This window comes from Macaca nemestrina, chromosome 17, assembly GCF_043159975.1.
Source record: "Macaca nemestrina isolate mMacNem1 chromosome 17, mMacNem.hap1, whole genome shotgun sequence".
Taxonomy (NCBI): Eukaryota; Metazoa; Chordata; class Mammalia; order Primates; family Cercopithecidae; genus Macaca; species Macaca nemestrina.
Window position 1 is genome coordinate 292792 of NC_092141.1, and position 21356 is coordinate 314147.

Sequence of the window (21356 nt, forward strand, 5' to 3'; positions counted from 1 at the left end):
ATTTGATTAATAGATGTCAGAGGGCTTAAATTTTGAGTGCCTGAATTCACTGAAATTAAAACTTCTTACATCAAATGTAATTGAACTGAATGTAGCAACAGTGCATACTTTTAGAAGTACTGATTTAAAAAAAATATATAAAAACACATATCCATGAACATGCAGATGGGGGCAACATATTAAACCATGGAAGTAGAATTAGTATTGTTTTCTGAGAAGACAAATTTTTAAAAAGTCAAGGGGTTTTATAACTTTCTAGTTTCCAACTTATTTGCCCTAAAGTGGAACATTGACAGCAGCAGAAGAGGAGATCCTGGGCCAGTGCAGGCTCTGGGAGCAGCGGGGTGAGTGCTGGAAGGAGCTGGCTGGAGGCAGAGCAGGGAGGTGCTCAGGCAGGCCAGGACGGCCTCAGGGCACGCGGCTCAGTGAGTGAGAAAAAGTTCACATTTCTTGGAGAGCCCTTGACTCTGCCCACAGAAAACCCAAACTCCTTCCAACGGGGATGTGCATCTCATGTAAAAGTTGTTACTCCCAGAAAGAAAACCAGTGGAAGTAGAAATTTTACGTATGCAGAAATTACTTCAAATTTGTTTCTAACCTTATCCTTTTCTTCCCCCATCTTAATGTGTGGTGACTTTCTGCAGGTGACGCACACATCTTAGGAGAGGGCTGTATTTCAGTTGCTGTTGGCTCTGATGTGACTTTGTGGTGTCCGATGTTCTGGTTCTGAGGTTCTGCGCAGAACGTGGCTCCTCCCTGCTGAGTGTTGCTTGTTGAAGGCCCGTGTGGAAACTTTTCCTGTAAGCTCGTTGACCGCAGCAGTCTTGGTTCAGAAACCTTTGGACCTCCTGAGACTTCACACAGCCTTCTAACCTTTCTAGTGTGACCTTTTCATTTTACTGTTCCCCATTAACCCAGATGTTTTCCAGAATGTAAGTAATCTGCTGAATGCAGGGTCGGGGGTGCCCTCCGTTGGCTCTGGGGAGAAGCATGGCTGTTTCTCCGGGTGGAGCTTCCCGCCCACCATGGTGTGCTCCAAGCCGCAGCAGGGTTCTTTGGCAGAAATAATCGTCGAAGGCCTGCGTGGTATGGCTGTGGGTATGCGACCTCGCGGCCATACCGGCCCCTCCCCATCAGTGGTACCACAGAGAGGAGCAGGGGGAGGCCTGATGTGCTTCTGAGACTGCGTTGTCCGTGTGTAACTAGACATGCAGAGAAAGTGTTGGAGATGAGCAGGAGACGGTGTCTGTCCCTGATGAGCTTAGCCGTGCCCTTGAGCGGGTCAGGTTTCTGTGCGGCTGATCTGGACTCAGCCTGGCTGTGGCAGTGCAGGTGACTGCTGGGCTTTGGCAAGGCTGCACCCACTGTCCGTCTGAAACGGCCCCCTTCCCAGGCTCGCTGTGCCAGCTGGGCGCCCAGGCCTGATTTCCCGCCAGGACGGAGGCCCTGTGTATGTGTTGGGGAAGGGGGAGGTGGGAGTCCTGCTTTATTGCCGTATCCAATGCCACGTGGGGTCAGCACTCAGGAAACATGTGCTGTGTGGGTCAGCGATTGAGTTCAGAAACCTGGAAAATTCAGCAGTGTAGGCTTTGGCCATGACCTGTCCAGCCCTGCGGCTCTTTGTTTCTGTCTCTGAATTTCCTGCCATAGCATCCTCCTCCTTCCAGGGGCCCCTGTTCCCATATGGCTGTTGGCAGCTTCACAGGTTCCTCTGCCTCCCCTCCCGGGCCCTGGTGTGGCTGGGGCAGCTAGTAGCTATGCAGATCCCACAGCCAGTAGACGGTTGGTGCCAACGTCTTGGGCCTGGGTTACCTGAGTCAACGACTCCAGTACATGGCTGAGCTTACCCCGAATGTCTGGATCGGAAGGCCTTGGGTTGCAGAAAGGTGGGAGTTCGATATCAAAGGACAGCCTGCAATGCAGAAGGGGAAATGGCTGTGCTGGATGGCCAGCTAGAGGAGTCTGTGCAGAGCCTGGGACCCGGTGCAGACACAGAGCTGACATGGGCAATGCAGTGACACGGCCACCGTGGAAGTGGGCAAAGTTACAGGCTTCAGACCGATATGGAGGGGCTGGTCTAAAACAATCCTCATTTTCCTTTAATCCTAGCAACTGCTGGCTTTTGGGGTGGGGAAGTGAGATCTGTGGTGGCCGCGAGGAGAGACAGGGATTTTAATTAAACCCCTCTTTCTGGGAGAGGGGAGTAGCCTTTTCTTTAGGACGGTGAGCATCGTCATCTCAGGCAGCTCAGGCTGCTGTAACGAAACACCATTGACTGAGCGGCTTATGAACAACAGGAATTTGTTTCTCACAGTTCTAGAGGCTGGAAGGCAGGATCAGGGTGCTATTGGGTGGGTTCTGGTGTGGGCTCCTTCCTGGTTGGCACATACCTTCTCTCTGGCCCTGATACAATGGGAGGGTGAGGGATTTGCTGGACCCCTTTGTGAGGCACAAATCCCATTTAAGGGTCTCCAGCCTGAGGAACTCATCACCTCCCAAAGACCTCCTGACAGCATCACATTGAGGCTGAGGATTTCAACCTGTGTTTTGGGGGGCAGGCAGTTCGTAATCGTCACCCTCTTTGTGTATTTCTGACTCAACATTGAGTCTGCCTTTGGCTCTCCAGGGGACAGAGCCTGTGTGGACACTGAGCAAGGTCAGAGCTGCAAGCATGTGCACATCGGGGGCAAGGGAGCTGCCAGGGGTGTGAGAAGGGGGTTTCAGCATCAATCGGAGCTGCTTTCCTGGCAAATGTACTCATAAGCTATCCTGGCAACATTTGCTTTTCACGAAGAGTCGATGAGGCAGTGGGGGCAGCAGGCGGTGTTGCCAGAAGCTTGGAACTGATGGGCAGCAGAGAAGGGGCAGAGGCCACGACCTTGGGGTGGTCAGCAGTGCCAGGTGTCTGCCCTCCAGGACTCACGCCTGTGATTGTGCGGAGACTGAGCCGACCGGGGCTTGCCGGCCAGTGTGGCTCTCATGCAGGTGATTATCGGGGTTGGTTTCTATGTAATGTTCCCTCAACCTCATGCCCCCCCCCCCCAACAATTTCTGTGCCTAGCAGAAATCATGCTGCATTTCCTTGATGAAGCCTTGAGTTTCCTGTGGAGATGTAGGAATAGCACGATTTGGCTCACGTCAAAATACTTTGCAGTGAAGCTGCACGGAAGAGGTTTCTAGGCTTCCATTTGACGTTTTCAACAATGCCTGAGTGTTACAGGACTGTCTTGCTTGTTAAAAAGCACCAGATGAAAAAGGCTAGTAGTTAATTATGGAGACTTTTTACATTAGCACAGAGACGGTGGCTTGAGGCAAATTCAGTGTAACGTAGGTGTGTTTGTAAGCCGTCAAACGGACCATCTCTCTGCGGGCGACACATGTTTTCCGGTATTGGTTTTGTTCTGTAAAAGGATGACTGGCATGCGGTACAGTCGTTCCAAAATTCACCTGGAAGGTGTCCACATGGTGCTTTGTTTTCTCCTGACATTCTGGGCACCACGAGGAAGTATTCCTGTCTTCAGCACTAGCAGGAGACTTTTCCTGAACACCTGCTCCTCTTTGGCGTTGTGGGTGTGAAGGGGTCAGAGTGACCCTGTCTTCATGGAGCTTTCAGACACCATGGGGATAGTGTGGCACAAGTGTCGGGCTCAGGTGGGACTCAGGTGGGACAGAGGCTTTCCCCAGAAAACAGCTGCCGATTCCAGGACGGCCCTCCTGCATCATGTCTGAATTAAGGCTGTTCTATTACAGCAGGGGTGTCATGTTAACTGGAAGTGCGCTTTTGTTCTGGGCAGTAAGTAAATTAATTGTACATTTGCCAAGGACAGTGAGGTTTGATTTGATGAATCCAGTAGGGAAAAGGAGAAGGGGCGTGGCTGGGTGGGGACGTGTGTGATGGGAGCAGAATGGAGCAGCCATCCAGGCTGTTGGGATGGAGGGGCCGCGCCCGCATTTTCATGGGGTCTGTCGCTGTTTGTGCCACTAGACCTGAACCTCTGTCTCTACAGTAGTAACGCATCATTCACGTCCCAGCAGGCCAAGTCCTCAGGAAAATGGGGCCAAAAAGTAGAAAACCATGACCGTAGAAGGCAACGGCACGTGACTGAGCTTTCTGGGTTGTGCGTCCTTGTGATAAAAACAGTCCTAACTGAGCTGAACACCAGAATGAAAACGAACCTTCCTCCGTGCTGAAGTCGGAAGAGGTGTGCTTGGCTATCCGCAGTGCCTGCCTGTTTGGGCGGTGATTACTGCAGGTCACACGTGCTGTACAGGAGGAGGGCAGTGAACTCTGGAGCCAGGCTGGCCGGGTGCAAGTCCCAGCTCCATAGCCAGCTCTGTGATCTGGGACAATTCACCTATGTCCTCTGCCTCTCGGTTTCCTCCTCTGTAAAAGGGGGGTAATAGTCGCATCTATCTGAAAGGGCTATGTGAGAATTAAACGACCTTGTAAATGTAAGGGGCTGAGAACAGTATCTGCTCTTGGTGAGCAGAAGGATGACCAGGAGGTGACCAGCAAAATACCCCTTTCGAAGCCTCAATACTGTTCTGTAGTGAGCAAAGACATAGCTCCTCTCTGGACGAAGCCATTAATAGTCGATCCTGGCAGGCAGAGTGCAGATTCCTTCAAATCAGAAATTTGAACTCTGGCCAATGACTGCTGTACTGATTAAATCTTAGGATTTGTTGTTAATGGTAAAGTAGTCTACAAAAACAGAAACAGTCTGAAGGAGTTTGAGAGGGTGTGGGCTCAGCTGCAACCTCTCCTCCCAAGGCCGTTGGTCAACATCATCTCTAGCCCTGTGGAAAGACAGAAGCAGTGAAGAAAATGTCGGACAAACATTTGGTGTGTTTGTACACTTCTCCCAGAAATCCTAAATGCTTTGCATGTTTCAGCTAATAATTCATTAAAATGGATTATGCTGACCATTTTATAACCTACTTCACTGCTCTCCTGTCTAAATCCATCCCTTTGTGACACATTTTTTTTACACTTGGCTCATTTTTTCAATTGTGTTTGCTGTCTTACTCCCATGTAAAGGATAAATGTGCATGTTTGTTGATTTGACTGAGACAGCTAATGCTAAATGTCTCTGTTCCTTGAATGTTGACTTGTGATGGTGTCATTTAAGTCTCTTCTCTTACCCCTTGAGTCAGCAAAATATTCCGTGTTACTTTGAGCAAAACTTGCTCATTAGTGTTATGGAGAGTATAAAAGCAAATGGAATAAGTTTCCTGCCTTCAGGAGGATTGAAATCTCAGTCGGTATGACAGCATGGATGGGAGTCGGCTCAGTTTGCAGCTTTTAAAACATGTTGGAATCTTTCCTCTGCCACTTTTGATGGTGAGACCCTGAGCAAATCATTTCCACAAGCATCATGCTCTCCATCTATGACATGGAAGTAAAAATAGCAATCTTGACAGAATTGTGATGACTACAGACGTGTACCTAACCTCTTATTTACTGCCTCCCGATAGAAGATATTGTAACTCATCCCATTTGAGAGCAGGTGGTGATCACCCCATCCTGTGAGATTCAAGTATAAGTATCTGGAATCCCCCATCTGCAGGTGAGGAAGACCCAGCAGCCCTCACAATGTCTTCTGGAAACTGGATTTTGTTTGAAGGGTGAACTGACTCCAAGTTTCTTCTGTTTTCACGTATTGTCCTTCCTACGTGGCTCCTGGGGTTTTTCCCTTCCTCCCAATCTACATTAACCTGATAACAGCCAGCTATGTTTTCTAGAATTCCCCTAAATTGACTCATGCCAAATACTGAATACAGTAGATTGTGAGGGGTTCATTAAATCACGATAGAGCATCCTAAGAAGGAAAGTAGACACCTTTGTTCTTAAAGGGTCTTCAGCTATCCCACCCTGGAGAAGGTTGCTGATTTCCTTTTCTCCTCGGGCAGTCTTGTTACTATGCATCACTTCTTTTCTCTGAGATGGAGTCTCGCTCTGTCACTCAGGCTGGAGTGCAGTGTCATGATCTTGGCTCACTGCAACCTCCATCTCCTGGGTTCAAGTGATTCTCCTGCCTCAGCCTCCCGCGTAGCTGGACTACAGGTATGTGCCACCACACCGAGCTAATTTTTGTATTTTTGGTAGAGACAGGGTTTCACAATATTGGTCAGACTGGTCTTGAACTCTTGACCTCGTGATCCATCCACGTTGGCTTCCCAAAGTGTTGGGATTACAGGCATGAGTCACCGTACCCGGCCTGCATCACTTTTTATGCCTCGTCTTCATCCTTACAGCTTCTCCTTCCTAGTGGCCTCAACTCCCAACCCCGGAGTACGGGTCACAACTGTCCATCTTCATGCACCACAGCTTAATTCCCCTTCTTCTCCTCCCCACCATGCCCTATGGGCTGCTTTTCTACAACCAGAGTGGAGACCCAGGGAGATCTGCTAAACTAAGACAGTGCTCACCCCTGGGAGAAAAATCTACTTCCCAGTTCTCAGTCCTGCTAAACTATTGTTAAGATAAAGAAGGACCATGATAAATCCTATTGGCTAAGAGAAGAAGATTCTCCATGTTGCCATAGGACAAGAGAGGAGGTGACAGAATCTGCAGCCATTTGGTCGAATATGTGATATGTGAGTCATTCTGAGGAATACGTTAAAATTCTGTAGTCAGATCTTGGAAAATGGTAGTTCCAGCAGAGGGAATAATATAACAAAAAACCCAGGCAGAAAACAAGTGTGTGTGTGTGTGTGTGTGTGTGGAGAAGAACAATAATGTGATGTGAATGAAGGGTTCGGTGTCATGAGTGAGAAATGGCTGACCGAAAGTAGGGAGATGCAGAGAGGAAGATACCACGGGAAGACTGAACATCACATTAAGTGATTTAGGTGATTCTGCCTGCAGTGCAAATATTTTGGGCTCTGAAGTGAAGTCATCAAAAGGTTTACGTCTGTAATGGAGGATTGGTCTAGATAGCCTCTCAGATCCCACTCGGCTTTGAGATCCTTGATTCCGGGTCACACCTGCGGGTCTGGAGGGCAGTTCTGCAGGGTCATGAAGGAAGGATTCCAGGAGGCTGGGACACGAAGGGCATTCAGGTGACCACATCAAGAGATCAAGTGGGGTAACAAAAGCCTGAACTAAAAGGAATGCAGTGTAAATATGAAGGAGAAAGAGGAAATGGGAAACTTACTAGAAACGATAAGTAGAGAAAAAGGGGAACGTGTGATTCCAAGGTTTAGAACAGTATTTGTAAGTTACAGTCCCACAACTTCTTGCATAAACAGTATCTAAGAGAGTCATTTTAAGAAGAAGAGCAAACTTCCAAGTTCCACTGAAAGACATCAGCATCTCTGTGGAGTGAATTGGGGAAAGAGAATGAAGAAGTCTGCTCAACTTTTAGACACACAAAATGTGAATTGAATTGCATGAGTGACACCAACAATGTGAAGATATTTAACAGGAGCTCTTTTTTCTCTTTTTGGCCTACGGTATTTAATCCTTCTATCATTATCGTCCTTTCTCTAATTTGATGTCTTTGAACCTTTATTCAAAAATCTACTACGTATATGTAACATGTTTGTGAGATTATTACTAGACCCTCTAGGAGGTTTCATTAACCCAGTTTTCTCTTATTATACCAATACCACACTATCTTGGTAGTTCAGGTAAGTCCTCCACCGTTTTATTCCAAGTTGTCTTAGCTCTGTTGGGTTCTTTAAATTTCCAGACACATTTTGGAATCCGCTAGTTCATTTCTACTGAAAAATAAAAATAAAAATAAAAATCATGCTGTGATTTTGATTGGAATTGCATTAAACCTCTGATCCACAAGCGCAGAACTGACATCTTAACAATATTGAGCCTGCTGATCCATGGACACAATATATCACTTCATTTATTTAGTTCTTTAATTTATTTCAACATCACTGCCTGCTTTTCAGTGTATAGATCTTACACATCTTTTGTCAGATTTAGTCTGAGGTATTTCATGTTTTGATGTGCTATAATATTGCTTTGTAAATTTCCATTTCCAATTATTTCTTTGCCAGTGTATAAAGAGATATTGCTTATGTGTTTAGCTTGTATCTTGCAAGCTTTCCAAACTCACTTATTAGTAAGTAATTTATTATTATTAGTTTTAGTGGCTTTTTGTGATTTCAGGAGATTTTCCACACAGGTGATCACGTCACCTGCAGATCCAGATAGTTTTAAATCTTTTCTAATAAGGGTGCATTTTATATATTTTAACTTGCCTTATTGCACTGACTAGACTCCAAAAAAATGCTGAAAAGCAGTGAGGAAAAAGTCATCAGGTGGGATGGTAAATACAGCCCCTGTTCTTCCATTTTGACCTGAAGCACCCAGTGTGATCATTTTCTCATTTGATTTTCATGAGGACTTTTTGTTTCCTTTTTTTCCTTTATTTTTAAAAAATACACTATCTTTTAGGCAGTTTCACCTTCACAGAAAAATTGAGGGAAAGGTGCAGAGAGTCCTTCTATATGCCTTCCCTTCCCCCACGTGCACAGCCTCCCCCACTAAAAACTCTCCTGCCCAGAGGGAGCGTTTGTAACAATTGAAGAACCGACGTTGACATATTGTCACCCAGAGTCCACAGTTTACATGAGGGCTCCGTCTTGGTGCTGGTTCTATGGGTTTGAACAAAGGTGTCATGACATGTATCCACCATGATAGCATCGTACAGAGCAGTTGCACTAAAATCCTAAAAATTTCCATGTTCCACCTCATCATCTCTCCCTCTTCCCAACACCTGGGAACCACGGATAGTTTCACTCCATAGTCTGGCCTTTTTCTGAATGTCCTTTAGTCTTTTCTGATGGGTCTCTTTTGTGTAGCCGTGCATGTTTAAAGTTCCTAAGTGTCTTTTCATGGCTTGACAGCTCACTTCCTTTCAGTGCTGAAGAATATGCCATTGTTTGGATATATCACAGGTTATTTATCCACTCACCTAGTGAAGAACATTTTGGTTTCTTCGTTGCCTCCAAGTTTGAGCAATTATGAATAAAGCTGCAATAAAATTAGCAATTATGATTAAAGCTTCTATAAATGTCCGTGTGCAGGTTTTTCTGTGAACACAAGTTTTCAACTCCTTTGGATAAATACTGAACAGTGCAATAGCTGGATCACATGTTAAGAGGATATCTCGTGCCCATCAATGATACACTGGATACACAAAATGTGGCACGTATATACCACGGAATACTATGCAACCATAAAAAAGAATGGGTTCCTGTCCTTTGCAGGGACATGGATGAAGCTGGAAGCCATCATTCTCAGCAAACTAAACTAAAAGAGGAACAGAAAACCAAACACCACATGCTCTCACTCATAAGTGGGAGTTGAACAATGAGATCACATGGACACGGGGAGGGGAACGACACACACGGGGGCCTGTTGGGGGTTGGAGGCAAGAGGAGGGAGAGCATTAGGACAAATACCTCATGCATGCAGGGCTTAAAACCTAGATGATGGGTTGACAGGGGCAGCAAACCACCATGGCACATGTATACCTATGTAATAGACCTGCACATGTATCCAAGAACTTAAAGTAAAATTTAAAAAATAGGGAGTATAGTTTGGTAAGACAATGTGATAATTTTACAAACACAAAACATGTCATACCCACTTCCCCACCTCCCTCAAGTGCTTTCAACAGCATCCTGTTGCTGTTATTAAGAGAATAAAGCATCTACCATCATCTCCCAGCCCCTGCCTGCCTTCCTTCATTCTTGTCTTGTGCCACTTTCTCCCGTGCTTACTTCCTTGCACGTGCCTGTTTCCTGCTGCAAGAGGCATTCTGCAGCACCCCCATCTCTGTTTAGACCGTGGTGTCCCTACACTCCACCGCCCTCAACAATCAACCTCTACTTCTCTCCAGACTGCAAGGGGATCATACCTTCCAGAATGCATCGGTTTTCTACCTCTCATCCCAAGATACGCCAGATTCTTTTACAGCATAAATTTAGAGAACCCCGCTTCCCTTTCTTTGGTGTGCTTTCCTGAATTCTTCATCAGAAACCCATTAGAGTGATTGTCTTATTAGTGCCCATTCTCCCCATCAGGCTGCAGGTTCGTGAGAGCAGGGGCCACGGTCATGTTGGTGAACCACGGTATTCTCAGTGACTATCCATGTGCTTAGAAAGTATTTGCTGAATGAGTAAATGGGTCTGCAGTTCCAACCAAAGCTAGAAGCTTGACTTTGGAAGAATGAAAGTAGATAACGTCTCCAAAGCAGACCCCATAGCATGAGAAAAGAAAGGAAGAACGGAGGCAGAGCTGAAGGATGAATATCGGCACAGGAGTAGGTGAGAGTTCCAGAAATGCTGGGTTTTCACGTGTTTTTACTTACCTCCTATCTGTGTTTCCATCTCTGTGTAGCGTGACTCTCACATCCCTCTCAATTTCTACATTTCTTTACTGACAAGGACAGAGGTAGTGCATTGGACACACTACTAACCAGCATACTCTCTCGGACTTGCAAGGAAATGTAGAGAAAACAATCTAGAAATGGTATCTCAGAAGAAAAAAATATCAAAAATATGAGAATAAATGTGGGAAAAAAATCAATGTTTAAAGACAACTTCTCAACATATTTAGGTATCTCTGGGACCTAAAATTTCATCAGAACTCCCCACACTTCTTTCTTTTTACATTGCTCTGTGTGTGTGTGTGTGTGTGTGTGTGTGTGTGTGTGTGTATTCAACAGAAATCTACCAAAAAAAAAATAATAATAATGCTATTGCTAGAATAATGCTACTACAGGGGAGAAAAATGTAATCTTTTCTTCCACCCATCTTAGCTTCATTGGTTGGGGTTCCTATAACAAAAGACAGATGAACCCCCAAAAAAGCAAGCGGAGGTTTATTAGCATGTATATTTCATATATACATGAGAGATACACAGGGAATGAGGGAATCTCAAAGAGACAGCTCAGACCTTTCTTTTATATAACATCTTCAACAAGGATAATAAATGTTTCTAGAAGTGCCAAGACAAAGTAAAAGGACTTTGGGTCATTGGGGGCAACAAATTGTGGGAAGGCCAATAAATGATAGATTTTTGTGTAAATTCCTCTGGTGCTGTTTCCTGAATAAGGGTCTGAAGTTGTCTACAGAGATTGAGCTGCGTCCTTTCTGGCAGAGAGGGGAGAAAGGGCACTTTTGTCTTTGTATAATATGATTATGTTGTGTGCTTTTCAGAAACTAGAGGGAAGGCCAGAGCGCTTCTTAATTGCTTTCAGCTCAAAATATTTTAGCATGGCGTGTTGTATTCTCTGCACTGTTCCTGCTGCAGATATCTCTAAAGGCATCAGTCGCATCCACAGCACTACTTGTGGGGAAATATTGAGCAGAACTGGAATCAAATGTATAATTCAGCCCCATAGAATCTGAGCCACAGGACAGAGAGAACTGCCCGGGAGTCAAAGCAGACACTGAGCAGCTGACATTCTAAGAGTCTCCTTCCAGTAGATCGGCGCATAAACTCAAGTTCTTTTCACAGATTTGTCTGTGTTTCTTTTTTGGAAAAAAACATAACCCTGTAGCGAAAATGTCTACTTCACAGTGCACCAAAACATCTGGAGCCTTAGCCAGAAGCAGCACAGACCCAGCCAGAAGCAGCACAGACCCAGGCAGCCTGGTGATGTCCGGCGGGGGCAGCCCATAAAATCCATCAGCATGTGGCCCTGCGAGCCGCCACCAGTAACATATGTTTACATGCTAATGAATGTCAGGCTCATTTAGAACAAATTTGCATCCATCAAAGTCAAACAGCGAGCAGAGCAGCACATTTTCCTGTGTGTCAGTGGCCCCTGAGATACCAGGGAGAACTTGAATTGCCTGACCCCTTCAACTTCCAAGCATCCCAGAGGGAAAATGCAGACCCCAGGAAAGGACTGTGCTGGAAACCATTTGTTCTTACAGATGTCCGGAGTAGTCTTGTGACTGACCCAAAGACTCCCCTCTGAGGGTGGGGGAGACCTAGGTTAGGAGAGGGTGAACCGTGCTGCCTTCTAAGACCTTCCTTCTAAGGGAGGTTGGGAGAAACCCAGAGTAGGTGGAGGTGAGCCATGCTGGCAGGACCTTCCTTCTAAGGGAGGGTGGGGAGACCTAGGGTACGTGGAGGTGAGCCATACTGGCAGGACCTTCCTTCTAAGGGAGGGTGGGGGAGACCTAGAGTAGGTAGAGGTGAGCCATGCTGGCAGGAACTTCCCTCTAAGGGAGAGTGGGGGGACCTAGGGTAGCTGGAGGTAAGCCGTGCGGGTAGGATCTTCCTTCTAAGGGAGGACGAAGTGTGCTTTGCTAGACTCTGCGCTTGAGTCTCAGCGTGGCGGACCCAGATGGGAGCAAGTCACTTCTATCCTATGATTCTGGGTGTCCTCATCTGTCATGGAAGGTTTGGTTAGATGAGCTTAAAGTCACTCCAGTTGCAAAGCTGTGTGACTTGTAGATACATGCCAGTGTGAATGACTCACTTCACTTTTACAAGTTGCACAGATAGCCAGGCTTCCCCTTGTATCAGTCAGGAGGTCCCAGAAGACTTTGTCACAGGCAAAGAGGTGATTAAAAGGAGTCACTGACGGGATTCTTTGGAGATCGGTGGGCAGGGCCCAAGGGAAGTGAGAATAGCACTCCCCAGATTATGGGCAAGGGATGCCTGGGGAGGGGCTGCTAACGTGGACAGGCATGAGTAAGAGAGGACTGAGGACAGCTCCTCTCCCTCCTCCACCTTCTACCTGCTGCCAGCAATGAATCCAACCAGCAGCCCTAGGCCAGGCCAGGCTCCCAGAGTCAGAGCCAGGAAGAAGCCAGGCACATGGAGAAGCCACTGGTCCCCACCAACACCAAGGGTGCAGTAAGAATTTTGATGGAAACATTTAAAAACTCATTCAACAACTTCCTATCTCCCCAACCAGCCTCTACATATGATTCCACCTTTTCCGACTCCTGAGCCATCCTCAGGGGTGTCACAGGGGTGGGGCTGCCTGCTCTGCCCAGGGCCTGGGACCCTCCAACCTTCGGAGGTCTGGAGTCCCCTCTCCCCTCCCTGGCAGCAACTGTCTTCTCTGCTGTCAAATTATCACTTCCATCCTCCCACAACACATGAGAATTTAAGACGGGATTTTGGTGGGGACACAGCTAAACCATATCAAAGGGGGCACCTGGGGCTTCCTCATGGGGCTCTGGCATGAGCTTGGGTGACACAGGTTATAAGACCCCATCTGCTTCAGGTTTAATTGCATACCCCAATATTCCCAGGTTGTAGTCCTAACCAAGGACCTCAGAATGTGTCTGTATGTGGAGATAGGCCTTTTAAAGAGGTGATTAAGGTAACGAAGTCATTAGAACTGATGCCCTTGTAAGAAGAGATCAGGACACAGACATCTATTGAGGGACAACCGCACGAGGACACAAGAGAAGATGCCATCTGACAGTCAAGGAGAGATGCCTTAGGAGGAGCCAGTCCTGAACCCACCTTGACCTTGGACCTCCAGACTCCAGGACTATGAGAAATACATCTCTGTCTTTTCACAAAACTGCCTGTGGCAGCCCAACCAGAGCCATGCGCCATCTTTGGTTCTCAGAAATTCCACTGGTTTTTATACTCCTGGATTTTAGGAGGCCCCTGGATGACCAGCATGTGGCTAAAGTTAGAGAAGGAGTTACTTGTGTAAGAGAGCCCCACACATCTCTGAGCGGACACCGTACAGCCCATGAGATATTGGGTGTAGTACCATCCTCTCTTCCCTAGGATATTAAGAACAATATCACAGGAGGGGTGTACAGCCACAGCCCCTGCATCACTGGGAGCAATAGCATCTTCTCCCCCTCTCAATATAAGGAACAATATCCCAGGGTGGGTGTACATCCCCTGTGATATTGGGTGTAACGTCATCGTCTCCCAATGCGGATATTAAGCATAGTGTCACAGGGGGGTGTATACCTTCTCCGCTATCGGGAATAATATCCTCTCCCCTCAGGACTGTATGCAAAATATCGAAGGGGTTTTACAACTCTTGCGATATGGGCAGTAATATCATCCTCTCCCCACCTAGATGTTAGGAACTCTATCACAGGCAGCCGTACATTTCTTGCGATATTGGGAGTCATATCCTCTCCCATCATGGATATTAAGAACAATATTACAATGGAGGTGTACCACCCACTGCCATATTGAGAGTAATATGCTCTCCCCTTCGGGATATTAGGAACAATATTGCAGGAGGTGTGTACAACCTCTGCGATATTGGGAGTAATATCATCCTCTCCCCCTGAATATAAGAAACAATATCACAGGAGGATGTACACCCCCTGTGATATTGGGAGTCATATCATTTTCTCTCCCTCTGGATATTTGGAACAATATCACAGTGGGTGTGTACACCCTCTGCGATTTTGCCACTAGTATCATCGTCTCCCTCCCAGGATATAGGGAACCATATCACAAGGAGGTGTACACCCCCTGCGATACTGGGAGTGATATCGTCCTCTCCCTCCCTGGATACTAGGAACAATATCACTAGGGAGTGTACACCTCCTGCAATATGGAGACTAATATCATCCTCTCGCCCCCTGGATATTAGGAACCATATCATAGGGGTGGTGTACACCCCCTGTAAAATCAGAAGAAATATCATCCTCTCCACCTTTGGATGTTAGGGACAATATCACGGGGGAGGTCTACGCCCCCTTCGATATTGGGAGTTGTATCATCCTCTCCCACCCAGGATATAAGGAACAAGACGACCGAAGGGAGGTACACCCACTGCCATAGTTTCAATAATGTCATCCTCTACCCCCTGGCTGTTAGGAATAACATCATAGTGGGGTGTACACTTTCTTCGATATTGGGAGTGATATCATCCCCTCCCCGCTGGATATCAGGAACAAGTCTATTAATTATTAATATTAATAAATATAAGAAAAATTAAGAGTAATCATCGACATTAATAATCACAATAAAGATAGTAAAATAGTTAAAAATGTTAACGATTAGCATTAATAATCAGTAGTAATATCACTACTAATAAAATAATGATATCAGCAATTGTTACTTAAATCAATATTAAGTGATGCTGGTAATAAAATAACAATATTAGCAATTATTTTAAGCATGCATAATCATATATTTAAAATAATTATCCATAACAGTATCCTATTAATAGTATCATTGATAATTGTTAATATCGATCATGGATGTTTAATAATTAATCATATTACTCCTAATACCGCAGGGGGTGTACACCTACCTGTGATGTTGTTCTTAATATCCAGGGACAGAGAGCATGGGATGTTGTTCCTAATTATCAAGGAGGGGAGAGTGCAATATTACTCCCAATATGACAGGGTGTGTACATCCCCCCCAAGGCACTGTTCTTGCCATTCAAAACAAGAGAGGATGACATGACTCCAGATATCGAAGAAAGTGCAAACCCACGTGTGATATTCTTTCTAATATCCAGAAAGGAAGAAGAGGATAGTAATCCTCATATGGCAGGAGGGGTACACTCACTCTGATATTTTTCCAAATATGCCGGGGGAAAAGAGAATAATTGCATTCCCAATATCGCACCAAGGGTTGTACACCCCGTGTGAGATGGTCCTTCATAATGTTTCAAGGCGGGAGGGATGATATTATGACATATATGGCAGAAAGTGTACACTCCCCAGGGATATTGTTCCCATGATCCTGGAGGGAAGGGGATGATATTACTTTAAATATTACAGAAGGTGTACATGCCCCCAGTGATATTGTTTCTAATTTCCACGTGGGAGAGGAAGATATGACACCCAATAATGCAGGGAGTACAAACAGTCCTGGGATATTCTTCTTAACATTCAGGGAGGAAGAGGATATTACTCCCAATACAGACGGGTGTACACCCTCTGACGGTGTACACACTGAGGGTATACACCCATCTGTGAAAGAGTTCATAATTTCCAGAGAGGGAGATGATATTACTCACAATATCATAAACAGGCTGTGAGTCCACCATGGCCCCTAATAGCCAGCGGGAGGAGAAGGGGTGGCTATTAGTCCCCACCTTGTGGGGGTGCCTCACCCCCCTGCGAGGTGACTCCTAATAGCCAGAGGGGGAGAGGGGGTGGCGATTAGTCCCCACCTCGCGAGGGGTGCCTCACCGCCCTGCGATGTGGCTCTTAATATTCGGGGGGGAGAGGGGGTGGCTATTAGTCCTCACATCGTGGGGGAGGTCCTAAAATAAAATATATGTTAACTATTTAAAGGTGTGAATTTTATTACATATAGAAAAATGTGCGTTTAGCGTACAAATGTGCACATTTATGTCAAATACATGAAAACACATAATCCAGGTGTTTCGGTTCATACCACTGTAGAGACTTTTCGGTTTCTTTTCATACAACTGCCCAACTGGGGCCCAGAGCCAACACCCACCAGCTGTGTCACTGCGTCTGTTGTTTTACTGTCACACACCGGCCCTACCCCACAAAAAAAAAAAAAAAAAAAGCCATGGCATTTAATAAAAAATTAATTTTACAACGTTATTAGAGATGACTTGTAGTCCTCTTTGAAGAGACTGCAGCATGTGAAGGATTTCAAATACAACTGTGTTCTGGGTCTCCTGATCTAAGGACCTATCCGCACTGGTGGCTTTAGCAGTGCTTCATGCAAACTTCCAGAAGGCATGTGTGTCATGTCTAAGAGCAAACTAGAGTTCACGCCTCAGCACTGTGTGCCTCTTCTTTCTTCCGTCCCACGGGCACCGTCTTCGCCCAGGGAGCTGGTGCTGTGCTCTGAGGCTCTGTCCCACCAGTCCCTGCCAAGTCCCTGGGGCCACTGTGGAGAACCAGCCTCCGTCTGTCAAAGTGTGTTGTGCAGAAAACAACTCATCCAAATCTGTTTAAAAACCACACATTTGCGACGCCTCTAGGCCTCAGAAGGTGGAGGCAGACAGGTAAAGGCAGCTGCCATGGGGGCTGAAGTTCAAGCCGGTCTGTCCGGCGACTGATGGGCACTGTCTGCAGTGAGCCACTGCACATTTAGCGAGGCTGTCTGGCCCCTCACCTCTGCCAAGCCTCCACCCGTCGAGTCTGGCCTGGATTCTCACACGCCTGCACAGCCTTCATCTGGTTCATAACTCAGCTCACAAAGGGCCCCATACAAAGGCCCCCGTACCGCGGCAAGGACGGCGGTGGTCACACCTGTGGTCATTTATCCTCTCTGCATCTAGCTCCTCTTCCTGAGGCAACAGCACCTCTGAAGTCACAGCCTGGCCTCCCAACTCTTCCCCGTCCCGGGCTTCTTGGCATGTTGCTCTGCTGCACACACCTCAGCAAATACTGCTGATTAGCCAGAATCACCCAGAAATCTCTTAACCTTGATTCTGACTGCTTTTATAATTTGTAATATTTGTACTTCTGGTGTGATTTGAGGAACAACAAATTTTAAAATTAGAGAAGATGTGGTTTTTATTCTCTCCTTTCTACTTGCAACCTTGAAAATTCAAGTAGCAGCAAGGGTTTGTTGAGAGTAACTTCCACCAAATAGAACCTATTACAAATGTACTACAGAGTGTCAAATAACCACATAGATGTAAAATAGAGATGCAGACACAGATATAAAATCCAATGGTTAAACCAAACTGAGAAATGCTTGCCAGTTTGATAGGACTTCTGAAACTTGACAAAAATGTTGGCTAAGGGATACAAGATGTTATGAGATGAGTGAGATGCTTGGCCTAGAACCACAGGCTCTCTCCTCTTTACAGCAGAAAATCCATAAGGAAGTCAAATCTGAAAGAACCAGGTACCATTGAACGGCATCATCAGTCGTCCTTCCCATTCCTCGGCCAGCTGAGGTGAGTGCAGACAGTCGTTCACCAACATCCATCATCCATCCTCCAGGCCATGGCTACACTTTACTCCCAGGCTCCCTGTCATTATGTAGATTAGGTAAATCCTAGCCACTCTCACCTTAAGCCTACCCCTGCCAGCGTGGCAATCACCCAGTCCCAACCACAGCAAGGACAGCCGTGTCCGTGGGAACACAGAGCAGCGGTCTGAAAGGAACCTGGATCTCTGAATACCTCATGGAGCAGTCACCAGCCTGGAACATCCTCCCTGATGGCTTTGCAAGACAGAAAAACTCCTTGGTTCCTCAAGCTACAATACTGCAGAGTCTCAGGTCACAGCATCCTTATCTACCCTCGTCAGGAACCGTTCAATGCTCATCAAGACATGAGAACAAAACTGCAGTGGCACAGTCACACTCGACGCAGACCACCTGCTGCTCACATTCATCGTATTAACACCAAAAAGCCACCGTGGTGGATATCCTGGATGTGGACACTCGGCGGCTTTTTGCTGGAGATGCGCTTTGTGCATTTATCGCACGACCATCTTGGCATCAGGAGCTGCAGCGCAGATGGCAGCTGTGCATGTCACAGGGAGTCTTATTCGCTGGAATCTCAGCCAGCTCCCAGCATCAGCTCCCACAGGGTCCTCTCCTCCGGGAGCACGTGCTTGGACGCCACAGTGTCCTGTGGATCCACAAAACCGCGCTGTCCTCCCTGGCCACTGTGCCTGTCCACTGTGCCTGTTGCGGCTCCGATAGTCCTCCGTGTCTACCTGTTGGGGCTCGGATAGGCCGCCTTGTCCGCCTGCGAGTCCCGTGCACTACAAGATTACGCCATTCCAAGGCTGCTCGATGAGGCTTCACACGGGGGCATTGTATTTCATTCACTGCTAGGTTCTACACTGACTCTTATGACCCCGGGGAAGGACTAAGACTTAAATAGAACAGCGGCTAGGTGATACAAACCGCCGCTGTAATCAGAACATACCAAGACCAGGCCACAGGAAGGAAGAAGCAGCCCTGGGCCGCAGCCTGTTACCAAGTCGCTGACATCTCTGTCCAACATGGATAAAAAGACCCTCTTTCCTCCGAAGTCTAAAGCAACATATCGGCCCATCTAACAGTAATTCTGTTGTACATTTAACTTCATCTTGCCCTTCTAAGTGACTGTTCACGGTCTTAACACCTGAACAAGAATTTCTCAGTTGCTGAACCACTGTTCGTTATTCAGCAGATAAAATGGCAGCAGATTGCACCCCAGGAAGAAACACACCCAGTCACGGGCACAGAACGGGACATCAGCACAAACCGTTTCCCAGAAAAAAACGCATCTCTGCTTTGGGACATACCATCCCCGGTCTCCATGAGCTCGGCGTTGCAGTACTTGGGCGCTGTCCGGGACCCCGTGGAACCCTGTGGTCGCTCCATCTGTATGGAGTGCTCTGAGGTGTACGTGGTTACGTCAGGAGGTGCAGAATGATTATCTGTAAAGAAGCACATCATGAGTGTTTCTGGTGGTTGTGGCGTTTGCTCTGCAGGTTGAGCAAGCCATAGCTCAGGAAGAGACGGGAGCGCAGACGCTCACCCTGGGGGTGCCGTGAGAAGCCAAAGCCGATCTCAGCCACGTCTGCCACAAACATCTGGCACAAAGGGGGACCCCAGCATAACTCATGTTGCCGAAAATGGAGTAGAGTTCGGTGAAACCTCAATTTCCTAACAGGAGCCACGTCAGCGGCATTTTAACTAGAATAACGTTAGACCGGCAATGGCAGGGCGCCAGGAAGCGTGTGTGTGTTCATGGAAGGGTCCCGTTTCCTGTCGGCCACCGTCCACACAGCCCAGGGCTTTACTCGCGCTTTGGAGCCCAGGGCCTGGAAATGGAAACCCAGCTCTGAAAACTTCTGGGGATTTGGGGATGTCCCTAAAGCTCTCCGTGCCTCAGTTTCTTCATCAAATGGGAACAGTAATGGCTATGACCATGTAGGATCGGGGCGGGGGGGTTGGCCAGTGTGACTATGTTGTGCCTGGACTCCTTAGAACACTCACGCACACATGATCACAGATGCTAAGTTCTCATTCACAGGCTTCTGATTATCTCAGAAGGTCAAATGCACATCTGACTTTTTACTTCTCTTCTTTTGCCACACAAAATATTTCTGCTCTTCAAGTTTCATTATTTTGTCACAGCTTTTCCAAAAAACTCCCAAACTTGTAGAAAATTTCCAGATAGTCTAGGAGGATTATCTTTGTGCCCAATTAGAAATTACCGGAACGCGATCAGCCGAGAGTTACATTTGGGTCACACTGAGCCCTGACGTACATGAGTTAGGAGCCCCTCATAGTTTGGATAAATTAATTCTTTGTACTAAAACTTCCTCCAGTATTGAAAGGGTAAACCCACAAAGGGAGGCCCAAGGGCAGTGATCCATTTATTCAAAAATATGTGTTTTCCTTGGTAAGATTCTGTGCATTTTCTTAAAATTGAATAAAATCTGAGGATACAAATGCTTCCACCAAGTGGCAGAGGCGGTGTCTGGCCTCCCCGTTCACGTCTGGCAGAGCCTTGGCCACTATCCTGCAATCCAATATACACATGGAATTTTATTATGGAAAAATACGTAGCAGTCACACATTTCTGTTCAATGTTTAGCCTGCTGTGATTTCAGGTAGGGTTATTAATTCACATAAACGAGTGTACATGTTCCTGAAACTGTGTCAAACTGAAGTTTAACACTGCTTTGCATTTGAGTACTACTTTGCAAACTTTTAAAGAGTATTTCTGTTTTCTCCTTTATACTCACAACAGTTGAGAGAGAAAAATTATTGTTTTCAATTTTTTTTCCCTCACTCAAGCCTAAAGCAGGAGAAGGGACTTCAAGATCCCAGCAGCAGTAATTGGGAAAAGTGAGACAGACCCAGCTCTCCTGACAGCAAACTCCTGTTCCAGACAGAAAACAGTTGACGCTTTCAGTGTCAGTGAGCACCGAAGGGGCTGGGACCCAAGTCAATCCCAAACACCTCTGGGTGTGAAGGAGTCAGTGATCTAGAAGTGAACATTCTGGGGTTCTGGGGTGTCTGTCGGCTATCTGATCACACATGACGTCCACCTGCTTCCCACTGAGGGTTTTGCAGAGATCAGGCTTTCCTGTGGTAGCTGGTGCCGGGAGGGTCTGAGCCTGCGGCTCGTGCTCCGTCATCGGCGAAGTGGTACACAGTCATCTCCGGTTACTGCTTTAATAGAGACACACACCAAAACCTATTCAACCCAAGTCCCATACTTGATGGAAAACATTTTCTCCTGAACCATTCAAAGGCAGAGCGACGCGAGGCTCATCGTGGCTCCCCCACGTGTCGACTCTAGCTCTAGTAATTCTCACTTCACTCCTTTTCCACGGCATCTTCAAACGTTGTAGGGCAGTGATCCTAACTTTGCTCTTTTTCTAATACAGAGGATCTCCCTTGTCATAGAACCTACACAAGACAGTGCGCCACGCCCAAGAAATCTGAACACCTGTGGCAGACAGCAGCGTAAAGC

General features: G+C 46.7%; 1 protein-coding gene and 1 long non-coding RNA gene across 3 annotated transcripts in view; both read right to left on the minus strand.

Annotated features, from left to right (window-relative positions):
- The window catches only part of LOC139359311 (disco-interacting protein 2 homolog C-like), a 51360-nt gene that overhangs the window by 15103 nt on the left and 14901 nt on the right, over positions 1-21356 (minus strand). The window contains exon 3 of the mRNA XM_071081936.1: positions 19171-19305. Coding sequence (XP_070938037.1) covers positions 19171-19305 — 135 coding nt within the window. The remainder of the gene's footprint in view (positions 1-19170; positions 19306-21356) is intronic.
- LOC139359409 (uncharacterized) lies at positions 121-10390 on the minus strand. 2 transcript variants are annotated; one of them, XR_011615300.1, is made up of 2 exons: positions 8937-10390; positions 121-7722 (listed from the first exon to the last, which is right to left on the minus strand). It is a non-coding gene; the product is annotated as an uncharacterized lncRNA (long non-coding RNA). The 2 variants fall into 2 exon arrangements; XR_011615299.1 differs by having other exon boundaries at positions 121-7725.